The sequence below is a fragment of the Vairimorpha ceranae genome (assembly GCF_000988165.1).
Source record: "Vairimorpha ceranae strain PA08 1199 chromosome Unknown NODE_25, whole genome shotgun sequence".
Lineage (NCBI taxonomy): Eukaryota > Fungi > Microsporidia > Nosematidae > Vairimorpha > Vairimorpha ceranae.
In genome coordinates this window covers 19,357-36,963 of record NW_020169320.1, presented here as the reverse complement: position 1 = coordinate 36,963, position 17,607 = coordinate 19,357, and the positions used below count along the sequence as shown (strand labels likewise).

The 17,607-nt window shown below is 24.4% G+C and overlaps 9 protein-coding genes across 9 annotated transcripts; 4 read left to right on the top strand and 5 right to left on the bottom strand.

Moving 5' to 3' along the window:
• Nucleotides 1–77: 77 nt before the first annotated feature.
• AAJ76_2500036886 (hypothetical protein) lies at nt 78–326 on the top strand (the record flags this gene model as incomplete). The annotated part of the gene is made up of 1 exon (XM_024474804.1): nt 78–326. The coding sequence occupies one exon, from the start codon at nt 78–80 to the stop codon at nt 324–326; it is 249 nt and encodes an 82-aa protein (XP_024331047.1).
• Nucleotides 327–2,672, bottom strand: AAJ76_2500034292 (gtp binding protein bms1; the record flags this gene model as incomplete). Its single annotated transcript, XM_024474803.1, has 1 exon — nt 327–2,672. One exon carries the CDS (start codon nt 2,670–2,672, stop codon nt 327–329), a length of 2,346 nt encoding a protein of 781 aa, XP_024331046.1.
• A 351-nt stretch (nt 2,673–3,023) lies between these two features.
• AAJ76_2500033940 (dna-binding protein smubp-2) lies at nt 3,024–4,880 on the top strand (the record flags this gene model as incomplete). Its single annotated transcript, XM_024474802.1, has 1 exon — nt 3,024–4,880. The coding sequence occupies one exon, from the start codon at nt 3,024–3,026 to the stop codon at nt 4,878–4,880; it is 1,857 nt and encodes a 618-aa protein (XP_024331045.1).
• Nucleotides 4,881–5,068: 188 nt separating this feature from the next.
• Nucleotides 5,069–8,221, top strand: AAJ76_2500031895 (ring zn-finger domain-containing protein; the record flags this gene model as incomplete). The annotated part of the gene is made up of 1 exon (XM_024474801.1): nt 5,069–8,221. The coding sequence occupies one exon, from the start codon at nt 5,069–5,071 to the stop codon at nt 8,219–8,221; it is 3,153 nt and encodes a 1,050-aa protein (XP_024331044.1).
• A 17-nt stretch (nt 8,222–8,238) lies between these two features.
• On the bottom strand, nt 8,239–9,351 carry AAJ76_2500027613 (pre-mrna cleavage complex gtpase subunit; the record flags this gene model as incomplete). Its single annotated transcript, XM_024474800.1, has 1 exon — nt 8,239–9,351. One exon carries the CDS (start codon nt 9,349–9,351, stop codon nt 8,239–8,241), a length of 1,113 nt encoding a protein of 370 aa, XP_024331043.1.
• Nucleotides 9,352–9,683: 332 nt separating this feature from the next.
• Nucleotides 9,684–11,093, bottom strand: AAJ76_2500025871 (hypothetical protein; the record flags this gene model as incomplete). The annotated part of the gene is made up of 1 exon (XM_024474799.1): nt 9,684–11,093. The coding sequence occupies one exon, from the start codon at nt 11,091–11,093 to the stop codon at nt 9,684–9,686; it is 1,410 nt and encodes a 469-aa protein (XP_024331042.1).
• Nucleotides 11,094–11,641: 548 nt separating this feature from the next.
• Nucleotides 11,642–14,242, top strand: AAJ76_2500025322 (dna-directed dna polymerase alpha; the record flags this gene model as incomplete). The annotated part of the gene is made up of 1 exon (XM_024474798.1): nt 11,642–14,242. One exon carries the CDS (start codon nt 11,642–11,644, stop codon nt 14,240–14,242), a length of 2,601 nt encoding a protein of 866 aa, XP_024331041.1.
• Nucleotides 14,243–14,252: 10 nt separating this feature from the next.
• Nucleotides 14,253–15,269, bottom strand: AAJ76_2500021695 (aspartate-ammonia ligase; the record flags this gene model as incomplete). Its single annotated transcript, XM_024474797.1, has 1 exon — nt 14,253–15,269. One exon carries the CDS (start codon nt 15,267–15,269, stop codon nt 14,253–14,255), a length of 1,017 nt encoding a protein of 338 aa, XP_024331040.1.
• A 1,060-nt stretch (nt 15,270–16,329) lies between these two features.
• AAJ76_2500019966 (hypothetical protein) lies at nt 16,330–16,998 on the bottom strand (the record flags this gene model as incomplete). The annotated part of the gene is made up of 1 exon (XM_024474796.1): nt 16,330–16,998. The coding sequence occupies one exon, from the start codon at nt 16,996–16,998 to the stop codon at nt 16,330–16,332; it is 669 nt and encodes a 222-aa protein (XP_024331039.1).
• Nucleotides 16,999–17,607: the final 609 nt, after the last annotated feature.

The following is a 17,607-nucleotide window of genomic DNA, read 5'->3' as shown; positions in this document are numbered from 1 at the left end:
AAAGGGTAAACATTATATCAGAGATACAATTTAAAATAACTGCAGTCAATTTTAAAGAAACTAAAACTTACCCTTTCATGGAAGATAATTTTTCATTTGATTTTCCAGAGCTCAATAACTTACCTAGTTTTTATGCACAAGAAAATTTTGAAGACGAAAATAATTTAAATGTAAATAAAAATGCCGCAGAAAATGAAGTGAATGAAAAAAATTGCAATATTTTAAAAATTTATGAATATTTAAATAATGATTTAGAACAAGATGAAGTACTTATTGAAAAACTTAGAAAATTTGAAGAAAAATTAGACAAATATATTAAAAATTAATTAATTTTTATATCTTTTTTTATGTAACTTTGAGGATATTATTGTTTTTTTACGTTTTTCTTCTTTTTCTTTTACAAATACTTCTCTTTCTTTTTGTAATTTTTGTTCCTTGGCTTTTGCATTTTTTAAAAGCTGTGTCTCTTTTTCTTTTCTCTTGAGAGCAAGTTCCTTTTCAAATTCCAATCTTTCCTTATCTTCAGGTGCAACTGGAAGCTGAATCCTTCGATTCACTTTTTGTATTTTTCTTTTATCAAAAGGCAATTTCTTTTCTAATTCATCAGGCAACTCAAACTCTTCATTATCTTTTGTATCTTCACTTAATTCACTTGATACTTCTTCAATATATTTGTCTTCAATCTTGATGCCATATTCATCTCTGATTTCTCGAAGACTTCTAAGTCCCTTCCAAAAATTATTAAAATTTTCTACAGGAAAACTAAATTTGTGCACAGGAAATGGTACAAAACATTTTAAAATGACAATGTCACTCATCAACATTTCTCCTTCAAATGCACCTCTAAACTCACCAAATTTGCCAACTGGATTTTTTACGATCCCTTTTAGTCCGCTTACTGATTTAACTTTTGCATTTTTAAATTTCAACACTTCTAAATCTGATGTAAACATATCTTTAATAAATGCTGTATTCCCCATTATTTTACTGGGATATCCTACTAGTTTTAATTTTTTTACTAGATTATGTTCACCAGTAACGTCCATAATATTACCGTATCCAAGTACTCTGAATTTAGCTGATTCAGAAAAAACTGAAAAGCTGGTTCCAGGAGGAACAATAGTCCCATAAAAATTTATTAAACAAAATCCATGTTTAAATGAGTATTTTAACATTCTATTTTCTCCACTTGTTTTAGAACTGTATACTGGTATACTTTGAAATCTCCGCCATCCTACAGAAAATAAAAGAGGATCATTTGTCTTAAGTAATTTGTTGTACCATTTATTTGTCTTAATTTTTCCTTGTAAAATTTCTTGCTTTGTTTCAGAAATTAAATTGATTCCCAAAATTATAATTTTAGAAAAATCTGTATTTTTATCAAAGTCTATATCGAGATATATTTTTACATACTCTCCAGGATATGCTATATCCCTTATTTTAAACTGTTCAGTTTTTAATTTATTTTCTTCTATCAAATGTTTTTCTTGTAAATAAATATTATCTGCAGTATTAATCTTTTCAACATACTTTTCATTAAACTTTTCAACAAAATCATTTTCAGAAAAAGCCTCTTTTCTAAAACGTTCTTTAACTTGCTGTTTTATACTTTCAAAATCTTGTTCATCATCAGATGATTCTGAAATAATATTTGCTTTGTTGTTATTCACCTCTTCTTCTATATTTTCGTCACATATTTGGATATCAGGTTCATAACAAATACTATCATCAGCCTTTTCATTTTGCAAATTATTCTTAAATTTTTTAAATAATTTAATTTCTTCAACTTGTTTTATTTCAACATCTTGAGATTTTTCTAAAATAATTTCAATGTCAGTATTTTCTATATGACTCATTGGTGCATATAAAAACACCTTTTTAGATGATAATCTTTCCTCTTGTTTCAAAGGAACAGGATCCTCTAAAATTTCAAAACTTTTAATTTTTGTATCACAAAATCCTGGTATATGAACATCAACCCCTTTACTAATAGGAGATCCTCTTATATAACCGTAAATATTAAAGTCATCAATTTTATCGATAACAATATGTGGGTGGCTACATTTCCATTCAAGAGGTCTGTATTTCATGCTAATAATAACTCTCGATAAGTTTAAAATTTCGCTATCATTGTATTTTCCGTCACACATTCCTAAATAAAAAAACTTCAAGCCGTCACATACCTCATCATAAATCTGTTTTTTTATTTTCTTAAATAACTTCTTGTCATTATTCCTGTCTGTGTGTGTGACTACAAAAACAATCTTTGGAAGTCCATTGGACAACAGAAGGCTTAGATATTCTAAAGTTTCACATTCAAGTCCTACTGTGGCATTAATAACGAATATAACCATATCCGAAACTTTAGAGGTATCTACATATTGATGTATATCATCTTTACATTCAAAAAGAGTAATACGCTTTTCTCTAGAAACTGTCAAAGTTATTGGCCCTGTTACTTGCTCTAAGGACTGCTTGGTAAACTTTTTTACTAATGATTTAATAACTGAAGATTTCCCGCTGTCCTTGGAACCAACAACTGTTACAAAAGCAGGAGGATCGTTTTTATAACACATATTTTTTATAGGTAGTTTAATTTTATTTTCTTCATATTTTATCTTTGCTAACATCTTCTTCGAATTTAAATGTTTTTCTTTTTTCTTATCTTCCATAATGACGGTTAAAAAAACAATTATTTACAGTTAGAAATATTTAAAATAGCAAGTAAAAAGTAAAGCTATATAACATTTGCGTTTAAAATACATTTATTGTGTTGAGATTAAACATGGATTTGTTTTATTATAATTATTTAAATATTGACATTCCGAATATATTACATGCCAAGTATTCATTTATAACTAATGTTCCATTAATACATCCTAAAGTATGTATTTTCTTTAACTAAAAATAACTTTATAAAGTAATTATTTACATTATAAAACTATTTGACTCTTAAAAAAAGCTTTAATTTTTATGCAACCGCTCTCATAACAAAATTTAACTAAAAAATTTTATGCCTTTTAATGGATGTTTTGTTTCTTAAATATTTAAAAATAAATTTGGAAAGGGATATACAAGAGGAAGAACACAAGTCACCAAAAATTTCTTATAATTCAAAGTGCACTAAACAGGTGAAGACTCATGAAATTTATGTAACAACTTTTCAGATTCGATTTTCTACTACTAAAGGAAAATTACAAAACACATTAAAAATAGAGGAAAAACTTGAAATTGCTTCAGGAAATTTTAGTATTCTGGGAACAGTTTTATCTGTAGATAAAGATGAAGTAATATTAGAATTACATAGAGCAATAAATTTAGGTGAATATTCTCTTAGCAGAATCACAAATTTAAATAATAATTTTATTTTAAAGAAATTAGAGAATTTTATTAAACTAAATAAAAAGGCTCCAGTTAGTATATTAGACAGCTGGATGCAAAATATAAAAGAAAGAATTGAAATGTTGTATAAAATTAATATTTTGACATTTAAAGAGCTGCTAGAATTTTTTTATGAAAAATCAATGAATAAAAACACAAAAAACCTTGATTTAGAAATAAATTTACAATTACTAGATGATGATATTATTTGTAAAATAGCGAAAAACATTAACAAAATCATGAATTACGAAAAAACACTACCAATTAATTATGCGTCTGGGACTTGTCTTAAAATCTTTGACTTTTTTGATTATTCTCTTAATGATTGTCAAAAACTAGCTGTGTTGGAAGTATTTTACAATAAATCGTATAAAATTTTAGGACCGCCGGGTACCGGTAAAACCAGAACAATTGTTGAAATTATTTTACAACTCCTTAACAAAGGTCAGAAAGTTTTAGTAGCTGGACCTAGTAATGTATCTATAGACAACATTATTGAAAAATTTCTTTTATCAAAGTATTATATCTACCATACACCTATATTTTATAGATTAGGAAGTTCGTTTAAAGGTCTTACAAAGTTTAATTTAGAAAATCAAATTTCACAAATGACGTCTTTTATCAAGAAAGAAAAAAATGAGCGAAACTTTAAAAAAAATATTGAAAAAATCAAAAAATCATACAAGCTTAACTTAATTGAAGAATCAAAAATAGTTTTTTCTACTCTTTTTTCAGCTCTTAAAGAAAACTCTTCTTTTGATTGGGTTATTATAGATGAAGCTTGTCAAGCATCAGATGTAGAAACTTTTCTTACACTAATAAAAGGTAAAAATTTTATTTTAATTGGTGATCCAAATCAGTTATGTCCAAAATCGACTTCTCTGTTCGAAAAGTTATCGTTAAAGACATTTTTATTAAATTTGCAATATAGAATGTGTAAAAATTTGATATGTTTTTCGAATGAAATGTTTTATGATAATAACATAAAAAGTCATAAAATAGAATCTATTGATCTTATAAATAAAAGTCCTATAGTTTTTATTGATACTGATTGCAGTGATTTTAATGAAACTGAAGACGAATTTTCGAAAAAAAATGAAGGAGAGGCTAAAATGATATGTAAAGTTGTAAAATATTTAAAAATGTTAAAATTAACTATCGGAATTATCACTCCGTATTCTTCTCAAGCAATTTTACTAAAATCACTTTTTGATGAAAATGTTGAGATAAACACTGTGGATGGATTTCAAGGCAGAGAGAAAGATTTCATAATTTTATCACTTGTACGAAGTAACGAATCTGGAGATTATGGTTTTTTAGATGATTACAAACGTTTAAATGTCGCAATAACTCGAAGCAAAAGGGGACTTGTGGTTGTAGGAAATTCGCAAAATTTTAAAAGATCAGAATTATTTAGCAAGTTTTTTAAATTTTTAGAAAAAAATTTTGTTGTAATTGACCCTATAGAAATTGATGAGTACTTTAAAACTACTGTATAATATCTTTACTATAAAATATAAATTAATTAATAAACATATAGTTGTCTAACATATTTTAAAAATTTGTTGTTCATTACTTTTTAAAAAATAAAAAATATCTGATAACAGGCATTTTATGTAAAAATAATTAAATTTAATTATTTAACAAACAGAAAAAGTTTTTATTTTTTTAAAACTTTTTTACCCTTATGAATCCATTTAACCCATCAAAACATTTTAACTCTAAGTTGTATGACAGTATCAGTAAGATAAATAAATCATCTGATAAAAAAGTGGTAGAAGGATTAAATGAACTGATTAACATGGAAGACGATGAGGAAATATTTGACTGTGTAATGATTAAAGATGCATTGCTTAAACATTTTAGGTCAACAAACATTCACGTCAGAAGATTATGTTCAGATCTTTTATTGAAAATTATCAAACATAAAGATGATAATTTAGAAAATGTATTGGCTGTCTGGTTTTTAAAATTTGTAGAGGATCAAACATACAACTCTGATGTTATTATTTGCAAGGAACATTTTAATTTTAATAAAATTATTCCAAGCATTTTAAATATATTGGATTGGGAAAATAATTTGACAATTAGTTTAAAAATATTTATTATGGCACTAAAAAGAAATAAAGATAACAAACTTAATGAATATCATAAATACTTTCTGACTAAGTTAGATTATTTGCAGTATAATTCTAATGTGATTCTCAAGTATATTTACATTGTTTTAGAATACATAGGGCCGATAGAAGATGTTTATAAAAAAATTGATCAAATTATCACACCTGTTTTAATACAAACAAAGTCAATAATTTTGCTTAAAATTTACAAAAAACTGTCGAAGTGCATAAATAGAGATATTGAATTTTTAGAAAATTCAATTTTAGAAGAGGTTCTAGAAAAATGCCAGGCAGACAAAATTCAATTTGACTTTGATAAATTAAAGCCAAAAAATATAGAAAGTTTTAAAATACTTCTGAGATTCTGTCCTTGTAAATTGACTTTTTTTAAGCTTAATTATAAAAGATTAAATTTTGATAATCTCTGTGTATATAATATTGTAGACGATTTTAAAGATATTGATAACAATTTTAGTGAATCAAAGCATATTCTTGAAAATGTCATTCAAAGTCACAATTTAACTAATGATGAATTTAAAGATTTAGAAGAATACATTAATAATTTTAAAATTTTTAAAGGCATTAATAAGTCTAGTCATTCTACTTTAATAACAGTTTGTGATTGTAAAAAGTCCTCTTTGTTTATTTATAAAAATTTAGTTGATACAATTATTGATTTAAATGATATTGATAAAATTGAGAGGGCTTATCAACTTAATTTAGTTTTAAACAGACAATTTTTCAAAAAAGAAACAATTTTAAATTTGAAATTGTCTCCCTATGTATTTGATAAAGAAGATTTGCAAGATATTGAATTTTTACCTTTATTAATTAAAAAGTATCCTGATGATTATACAGATAAAGATTTAAAAAAAGTTCTAACAGTAGACAACTTTACAGATTTTTTGAAAATCAAAAAATTTACACAAGCAGTTAAAAAGTGGCTTTTAAAACAAAATGTTAAAAATTTAACAATAGAATCATACAGAAATATTGCATTGCAAGACTATGATCTTTTATTCTATTATTATGGAATGATTGATTTTATAAGATATATTAATTACAATGAATTATGTAACTTATATTTAGATTGTATTTATAATATTGTAGAAATGGATATTTTTGATTTAAATGAATTTAGTAATGAAATTATCAAAACTCTTGGAACATACCAAATTTTAATAACTGTTGAATATAATGATTTATATTATTGTGATATTCCTCATTTTTACAAGGATATACAATTAATTAGACCTAAAAATACAAAAATAAGATTTATTAGAGATTTTTATAAACAATATATGAAATCTGATGTTGACAAATTGATATATTTGGTCTGTAACGCCATTTTAAATGAATCCAGTAGTACAGTTTATATAAAAGAAGTCAAACATATTGACTTAAAAGAGAACAATTATTTTTTGTATAAAGTCTATAAAGACTTAAATGTTAATTACAAAGAACCTTTTAATAGAAATAATAAGCTTATTGATCTTTTAGAAGAAGAGATAGACATTGTATATATTTCAAATTCTCATGAAAACGATAAAAATAAATCTTTTAATGATGATTTGTCGATCGATAGTTTAAAACTTTCTAATGACCACACATTATTAAATATGAAAGAAAACAACATTTGCGCATCTGATAGTAGTCAAATGTCTAAAGTTATTCAATCTATTTATGAAGTAACACTTAATAATCCTAAAGTTATCGATCAGAAAATATTAAGAGGGAAAAAACTAGCTGTAAAAGACACTTCAGTTTTATCCGATAAAGCGCTAGTAATGTTTATTGAGAATTTAAAAAACAATTTTGATGTTTACGCATGTTTAGATTATATTGAAAATGATATTCCACTTTTAACATCTTCTGATCGTTTAAAATGTTTTTTACCTTTATTTGATCTTATAACAAATCATTTTGCTAATACAATTATTAACAACTTTAGTATTTCTCAGGTTGACGAAGTAATTTCCGATGATGAATTGTATAATTTTCTGATATCTTGTATACCTAAAAGAATGGATTTATATAAAATTTTATTACCAGATACTTTAATGAAGATTAGAAACTTGAATATACAATTTTTTTTCGGTAAAATATTGGCGAAACGGCACGCATTAGATTTTAATACACTTTTTGTTGAATCATCAATTTCTTATAGAAAGAAGTGGATTTTTCTCTTTCCGAATTTATTTATAAAGTATAATAAATTAAATAAAAAAAAATCTACAAAAAATGTACAAGTTAATATATCAGATTTATTGATTGCTGAAACAAAAAAATTTATTAAAGATGTAGAATGTAAAGTTATAAAAAAAAGCAGCGGATTACAAATTATTATAAATTATTTATTGGATAATAATAATTTTCAGTGTGAAATTTTTTATCCTACGGCATATCCATTACAAAGTCCTATATTTCTTACTAATGTAGAAAAAAAAAGTTTATTGAATCTTAAAATATCAGAAATGTTAAATCGCACTTCTAAGTTTATGGAAGTAATAAGTTTATGGAAGGTAAACGTTGATCAAAAGGTTTTAGGAGGCAAAGAATGTTATATCTGCTATTTTATTTTACACTTACAAGACGGATCTTTTCCAAATTATGTTTGTTTACACTGTGAGAATAAATATCATACAAAGTGTGTTAAAAAATGGATTGAAGAATATAGAAAAACGAACTGTCCTTTATGTAGAAAAATACTGCCACTTTATTAAGAGAATAAATCAATTTATTAGAAATCAGAATATTTTATTTCTCCTTGAATAAAATAACTACATTTAGGTAATTTTGTCTGTGTACAGAGTATTTTAAAAATATCTTGATTTATTACAACACAATAGCCTAAAACAGGACTTTTAATAATCTCTTCAGAAGTTTTTGCATCAGAAATTCCTAATACACAGTTATTTTCTAATTTAACATCTTTGATTTCCAATATATCCAATTTTCTTGTCCCTCCCAAAGGAAGAGCACTTTCTGGCGCTAAACATTCTTCTCCTACGCGCACAACGTTCCATTTCCTTTTGACACAAAATGAATAAGGCGTATATTCGTTGTTTAATCCATTAAAATACCTAGTGATACTTTTATCTACTGAGCTATCATTTATATATCCACTTAAAGGTATAAACATTTTATTGATAGGCACATCTATCATATGAAATTTTCTTTCATCACCCACACAAATTAATTTATCTACATTAAACATTTTTACTATTTCCTGATAATATTTACTAGTTTCTTCTGGACATAAAATAAGATGTAAATCATCTACTTTTTTTTTATCTATAGCTTCTTTAAGCCGAGACAATAGTAGCGTATACAGATCTTTATTCTTTATTTCTGTACTACCATAGTAAAAAGAGAGAACATTGGATAATTTAAAATGTTCGTTATATTCTACAAGCGTATCTACATGGATAGTTGAGAGACTACCAGGAAAAATGTTCCCTTTTTTTAAGTCAATCTCTGTAAACAAAACTTTTTTATGTAATCGTATAAAATAGTTTATAATTGTCGTACAAAAAGTCGTTCGTCCCTTACCGACAACCATGAAAGTCTTATCGTTACATTCCTTATTAATAAGTGAAGTAAACAATTTCAGTATATCCGGTACATTAGTATTATTAGAAATAAATTGTAAATCACATGTTCCATCAATTTTTAGTTTACAACCTGTGTATGTAAAAATCACGGTTTTAGTATTTTTTATAGTGTACCATTTTTCATTAATAAGTTCTTGACCTTTAATTTCTGCCGATCCAGACATCACCATAACTTTAAATTTTTGCGTATCATTGACTTCTACACGATATTCTTGATTTTTAAGAAGAGTCAACTCCATAAAGGGTAGAAAATAAAAGAATTAAAAACCTTACAGATATCAGTAAAAGATAAAAAACCAGTTATTATATAAAAATAAAATGGTATATTTATTGTTTTACAGCATATTTAAAAATGAAAAACTTTTCGTTGGGAGGATATAAAATATCTAATTGTAAGATTAAGTATGGTTGATTTGACATGTTAGTTTTATATAATTTAAATAATAAATTAATCTTTGAATTTTGTGGATGGTCTGCTGTGCATTTTCCCATCCTTAAACACAAAAAAAAAATAAACCTATGTTTTCAATTAACAATCTTTTCAGACATAACACTTTTTACAAATTATAATTTATTCGAAATCAGAATATAAAGCCAGAAAATTTAATATTTCCTCACTATACAAATATCTTTCAGTGTCTTTACATAAAAAAGAAGCTTGTGCATCTTTTAAAATATCAAAATCTCTTTTTAAATTACTTAAACTATACGAACGAAGTTCTAGTCTAGATATAGCTTCACTAAAATATTCATAAGAAGCTGCATTATGTTTTTCGTTTAAAATGTAAAAACATAAATTTATTTTTGCACGCAGAGATATAAATATTTGCATAATAGTATTATAAAAATCGTTGCGCAATTTCTTCCTTGTTTTTTTGCCATGAGAAAAAGCATAAAAAAGGCAAAAGTTATATTTGTCCTCTAATTCTCGACTAATTTGACCGATTAAATATCTTGATACGTCATCTAGATCGATAAAATAAGCATTTCTCAATAGTAACATTTTAGAGTTCATATCTTTTAGAACTTCAAATGCATCTTTTAATTTATATTTAGTTATATTAAATTTAAGATAATTATACTCTAAAATATCTTCTAAATTAATATTTAATATATTTTTTAGTTTTTTGAGATCATTTCTTTTAGTAATCTGTTGTAATGAGTATATAATATTTATATATACACTATATGAAATAACAGGATAATTTTTTATATTAAATTTAATTTCCGAATTAAATAAAATATCAAAATTTAATTTACATACTTCAAAATCATTTCTCATTTCTTTAATTATATTTAAAATAAATATATCTTCCTGTTGATTAATATCTTGTAGACTATCTACACAATCAGCACCATTTCTCTGACACAACAAATTATTAATAAAATCAGATTTTGGATCCATTAAATAAACAAAAGTTTTACTGTTAATATATTGCTTGTAAAAATTTACAAACCATAACTTATCATTATAATATAATTTTATAAACATATTTATAGGTCGAATCATTATGTGTTTAGATAGGCATATAGATCGAATTATTAAAATTTCAATCTTTTGTATTTTATCTAATTTTGAGAATTCATTATTTTTTGGACATACATCAATAAATAAGTCATAATCTTCAAAATCTATTTGGCTTGAAACTTGAATCTTAAAAAACGTAGCAAAATCACCTGCCATTGATTCAGTAAAATTTTCAAAATTGTATACGTTCTGGCTTATAGTGCATTTTTTAATTTTTTTTGTAGTTTCACTAGAATCAATAATTTTAATTGCTACCTTGTCATCGTACAAATACATAATAACGTTTCTTTTTTTTAATTGTTGTGTGTTATCAATAATAAAGATTAAATGTTCTATCTGTGTATTGCTTATAGTATCTAAAGTTTTTACTGCAATAGTATCGTCCTGTAACAAAGAGACTAAATTTTTTAGTGTATCTGAAATACATCTGCATAAAATTAGTAAATAAAACATTTTGGGTTTCAATAAAAGATTTTTAAATATAAATAGCAAATTTAATAATTTTTTTTAAAATTATTGTAAAGTCCTTAATTCTAAAATAAGTATTTTCTTACAGATTGGCTCAACCTCTTTGTGTTGTACGTTTTTTTGAATATTACGCCTTCTCCAATGTTAGGTTTACTTTGCATCTATCTATAGTTAAGATTTCTAGAGTCAGAGATAGATGAAAAAAAAGATATTAAATCTTCATATATGACTTTTACAAAAAATAGAAGAATAAAAAAAATCAACTTCTTTTTAATTTAAAGACATATACACCATTAAGTAAAAACATCTTTTCACAGTTTAAAAAGTTATTTATACATTTAATAAACTATATTTATTCATTATACGTATTAAACAACATGTTAAACATTAAAATAAATATTTATGCATACAAATAATTTTTTATAAATTGTTTATTTAGCATTAATCTTAATAAATTTAAATAATTACATTTAGTAAATTACAATTACAAGAATTTTATACTTTTAAGAAATAGTAAATGACTATACCCTTAAATGTATTTTTACTGCTATCATCTACAAGCTTTTCTCCCAGACACATTGTATTTATATGGAAGAAAAATAGAAACAGAAAATATCAAAGATTTAGACAATATTGAAAAATGCCAGACAAAAAAAATAAAAATAACAGTAGATGATGTTATATCACCATTACTAGCAATTTATAATGGAAAAAAGACCATTCAACATTTAGAGGATGATATTATTAAATATTTTAACAAACTTAAGCATAAAGAAATAACACATCTTAAGAATATTTTTTATGATAAATTTTATAAAGAAATTGATGTCATAAGATTTGCACCAGAAACTTACAAAAAAATCGAAAATTTTAAAAGTGACTTTTGTTTAAAAATAATGCATGAATTTACAAATCCAATAGAAGCAGCATTAATTTCGAAAAACATAAAATCTCCTTGTGTTTTAAAAATTAAAACAAACAAGACATACATTAAATTTGATGATATAGAATCTGTAATAAAAACCAATATGCCAAAATTAAATATTGCATCAATTAATGTTAAATTACAAAATTATGATATTTGTTATTATTCTATTTGCATAAATGGATGTAAATATTTTGTAGGAGCTTTTAAAGGACATGAAAATTTTATTATGCATAAACACAAAATTGAGATTTTTAGTAATTTACAAAATTTAAATACTAGAATTTTAGAAATTTTTGCTGATGAAGAAATAGATGTTGTAGTCTTTTTTAATAATTTAGGTAATTTATTGAATAATTTACAAAAATATATTATTTGTGATATGTTTTTATATGCCACGGCAAACCTAAAATTAAGAGAATATTCAATTAAAGAGCTATGCGAATATTTTAAGATTACTTGTACCGATATTACTAATCCAATAATTTTATCTAAAACTCTGTTTGATCTATTTATAAAATCTGATGTTTTAATACTGTCAAAAGAATTATCAGAATTATCTGGATATACAATTAATAAAGTTTTAAATAACAATAGAGCAGAGATAATTGAATACACACTATTTCACGAACTTTACGATAAAAAGTATCTTTTACCACCAGAAGTTAATGTTAGTGTAGAAAAATATGAAGGAGGAAAGGTTTTTGAACCAGTGAAGGGATACTATGACAATCTTGTTCTTTTATTGGATTTTAACTCTTTATATCCTTCTATAATACAAGAATATAATGTATGTTTTTCTAATCCAGATTTTAATTCATCAGAAAAAGGTGTCTTACCGAAAATACTTGCAAACTTGGTACAAAGAAGAAAGGAAGTAAAAAAACTTATGAATAATGATAAGGATAATAAAATTTATTATATACGACAAATGGCTTTAAAAATATTAGCAAATAGTATATACGGGTCACTAGGATATCCTAAGAGTAGATTCTGTAATTACAAAATGGCAGCCTTTATAACAGAAAAAGGTAGGGAAATATTGCGAGATACTAAGAAAACAATAGAAAATGAATTAAATTATAAAGTTATTTATGGAGATACAGATTCTATTATGATTGATACAGGATTGATACATAATGAAGAAAATATTATTAAGGCTAAAGAGATATCACAAGAAATTAGTGAAAAGATTAATTTAAAATACAAAAATATTGAAATAGAATTGGAAAAAATATTTACGAAACTTTTTTTGTATGCAAAAAAGAGGTACATCGGACGATATTTAGATTCGAATAGCGTATTACATGAGGAATATAAGGGAATAGAAGCGCTTAAAAGGAACTTTTGTCCTGCTGCTTCTGACATTCTGTATAAAGTAAATAAAATATTGTTAGATAGTGACAATAAAAATATTTATAGTTTACTAAAAGAAGAATATAATAATTTGATAAATAGGAATGTTGAAGACTTTGTTATCAATAATACTTTAAATAAGCCTCTAAGTCAATATGCTAGTAATGCGCCTCTTCCTTTTGTACACCTTTGTAATAGACTAAAAACAAAAGGTATACATTATAAAGTAGGTGATGTTGTATCTTATGTAATAGGGAAAACCGAAAATGAGACAGATTTTTATAATAGAGCATTTTTACTAACAGAAAAATGTAATATAGATTACGATTATTATGTACAAAATCAAATAATGCCACCTTTAATGCGATCTTTGGCTTTATCTTCCAATATTAATTTAGAGAAAATTTATGATATTTTTAAAGTAAAATATAATAAAAAAGCCGTTCCTAAGTTATGCCAATTTAAAACAGAATGTTGTAATAATCAACAATTTCCTGCACATTATTGTGTTAAATGTAATTTAAAAATTGAAGAAAATTTTTATATAAAAATAGTTAAAAAAAGTATAGGTTTAGAAATAGAAAGGCTGTATTCAACGCCTTTTGAATGTATTGATTGTAAAGTGAAATTTGAAGGATATTTTCTAAAATGTTTATATTGTTCAGGAGAGCTAATTTATAAATCTTTAAATAATGAATTTGATGCTTATTTAGAAGAACTACTGTCTAGATTTACAGAGATCGGGTTTGTAAAAGTCTGTGAACTTATTAATACGCATTTAAAATGTTCAAAATTTAGAGTATTTGATATTTCACCTTATTTTGGAGATGAAATAAATAAAAATTTAAAATAAACCTACTTTATTACAAAAGTGATATGTTTCTTTTAGTGCAATATTGTTTTGTCTGTTCATCCCATTCCGAAACCTGGACCTCGCCGATATGTAGCTTATCAAGTAAAAACATGCATACCCTTGATTGTCCAATACCTCCTCCAATTGTAAAAGGCAATTTGCCATTTATAAGCATAGAGTGAAATTTCAAATTGACACGATCTAGTGCATTCGATTCTTCAAGTTGCTTTAATAAAGATTTTTTATCAACACGAATTCCCATGGATGATATTTCAAAAGGAATATCAAGAAGTTCATTATACATTATCAAGTCCCCATTTAATTCCCAGTCATCATAATCAGGTGCCCTTCCATCGTGTTTGCACCCAGATTTAAGCTTTCCGCCTATTTTCATCAAAAAAACCGCTTTGTATTCCTTCACACATTCATATTCCCTTTCTACAGCACTCAAATTAGGATATTTATCTTCCAATTCTTGCGTAAAAACAAAATGAATATCTTCTGGAAATTTTTGTAATAAATCGGGATAATCTTTTCTTATTACTGCATCTGTCTCTTTAAGACTTTTATATATCTTTAAAGCATTTTCTTTCAAAAAGTTAATATTTCTATCATCCTCTTTTATCACTCTTTCCCAGTCCCACTGATCTACGTAGTAAGAATGAATGTTAGATAAGTCTTCGTCAATACGTAAAGCATTCATGTTTGTGTATAACCCACTGTAAACACTAAAGTTATATTTCTGAAGAGCATATCTCTTCCACTTAGCAAGTGATTGAACAATAGTAACTGATGGCCCTGACTTAAGATCAACTTGTACTTTTCGTTCAATTCCGTTTAAATCATCGTTAAAGCCTGATGACGATTGTACCATCAATGGTGCAGATACACGTCTTAGATTTAAATTAGAACATAATGCATCCTGAAAAACAGTTCTGACTTTTGTGATTGCATCTTCTGTTTCAATAAACGAACACGTACTTTGTCTTGATTTTACTGCTTCAAATTTTTTTTTATAAAATGGCATGGGTAATGAAAATAATAAAAATTTATAGTTTATTTTAATTAGGCAAAAATAAGACAAATATATCAGAAAATAAAATTACCAAAATTAGTAAATTTTTACAATAAAGTAAAAACAGAAATTTACTGATTTGAAATGTTTAAGTTTTTATTCTAAATTAATTAAAATAATTGGGGTACTGGATGAAGAAAATATTTGAAGATTTAATGTAAATTATAACTATAGCACAGCATTAATTGCAAAAAGGTTAAACAGTATTGAAAATATAAATTAAATATGAACTTGAATAATTATAAAATTAAAAATTATCGTTATACTATTTTTTATCATTAAAAATAAAGTATAAACATGCTTTTTTATACTATTTATCATAAGCAACAAAGTGTATACTAGGCGTTAAAGTATTTAAAATCTAGTTATGGAAAAATTAAAAGCATTAGCTTTATAACAAAATAAATACATCAATTTTGTAGCCTTTTAAATATATTTAATTATTTAATACAGTTTTTTTATTAAAATAATTTATTTAATTCTATACTTACTAATGCCACTTTTTTCTAATCACAAAAAAAATGTGTTGAAAAAATTTATAAAATCTTTATATTTTTTTAAAAATAAATGCATAAATTTTGTCCATTTACATTTTTTTTATCTAAAATATTTTACATACATTATAAATTATTACTTTTAATCAATATTTATGTAAATTTATAGATTCAAAAGTCATTTCTGTTAAATATATTGTTTTTTGATTTAATCAAAGATATGAACTTTTTAAATAAAAAAGTCGTGTATATTTACTTGGGATTTGTATACTAATTCTTTAAATTACTTAAAGTAATTAATTGCAAAAAAAATAAAAATCTTTTTTTAAACTTCAATTTTTTTCACTGCCTATAAATAAATTTAGAAATTCAAATGTTTAATAACACCTTTAATAAATAATATTTTAAACTAGTAATAAGTACAAATTGCTAAGAATAAGCTTTTTGTTAAGTGACTTGTAATAAAGATATGAACAAAAAAAATAATATAAGCTTATGTTTTATAATAAGAATTACTTTTATTTTCCTCTATACACACATTTTAACTTTTTGTACATATTTCTCCAATTTATTATATCCTGGTTGCTTTTATTATCAATCCAACTTTGAATATGTAATGAAATCATCATATTTTCAAACGTATAATTATTCTTTAATTTGACTTCCCAGAATTCAATAGTATCGTAGATAGAATAAAAGTCAGGAATGGATAGAAGTTCTGGATTTCTTACATAATCATTACTTTTTAGCAATGATAAATATGTTAGAAGTTTATAATTATTTACTCCTTTTATCATTAATAGTCCCCTAGATCTATACATATCATCTTCATTTGCTTCAAAGATTTTATAGAAAGATGTATTATGAAGACTAGATGAAACAAATAAAGCCAACTTATTTGTATCATTATAACCTATAATTCTCCAAATATCTAATAGTATATTTTTAAATAATGTATAATCAGTATTTCTAAGTTCATTTCTAAAAGCGTTATAAGTCTTTTTTACAAATATTTTAAAAAATCTTTGCGAAATATTCTCTTCATTGTAGTGATAGGCTTCCTCTGGAAACCTTTTTTGGCAGCGAAAATACGATTTGTTTTTAATGCTGTTACTTTCTCTGTTCTGATACAATTTATGACAATAAAGAAATTCGAAAAATGTTAAACACAATGTAACTTTATGCATAAAAAACGGTAATTTTTTTTATTAAATAGTTTAAGAAAATTAGTTTGTTTGCTAAAACAAACAAATTGAGTTTTAATAATTCTAATTAAAAAAGATTGATATTTTCATAAAATCAATCGTGATTAGGCTTAAAATAATATTGTTTATTTGATTGATAGAATTAAACGAAAATCATATCGCAATTTTATCTTAATATAAAATATATAAGTAAAAAACATTAATAGTAAAAAAGTAATTATATTTACAGTTATGCTTCTGCCAAGCTTTCAAAGTCAACAAATTTGAAATTTTTACAGCCAAAATGAAAATTTATTAGTTTTACTGTGTCTAAAAAATTAAAAATTAAATCAATTTTTACATTGTTTTAAACCTAAAAAATTAACTTTTAAAATTTGTTTTATGAATTTTCTCTCGATAAAAGAGAATATTAAATTAACAACTCTGGTAATCTTTTAAAGCTAGTTATATATTTATAATTATAGAAAAATCATTTTTGAATATTGATTAAACAACAATATTATTAAATGCAATATACAATAAATAAGCTTAAAAATTAAAAATGTAAACATAAAAATAATGTTTATATACGCATTTTACATATTAAAAATT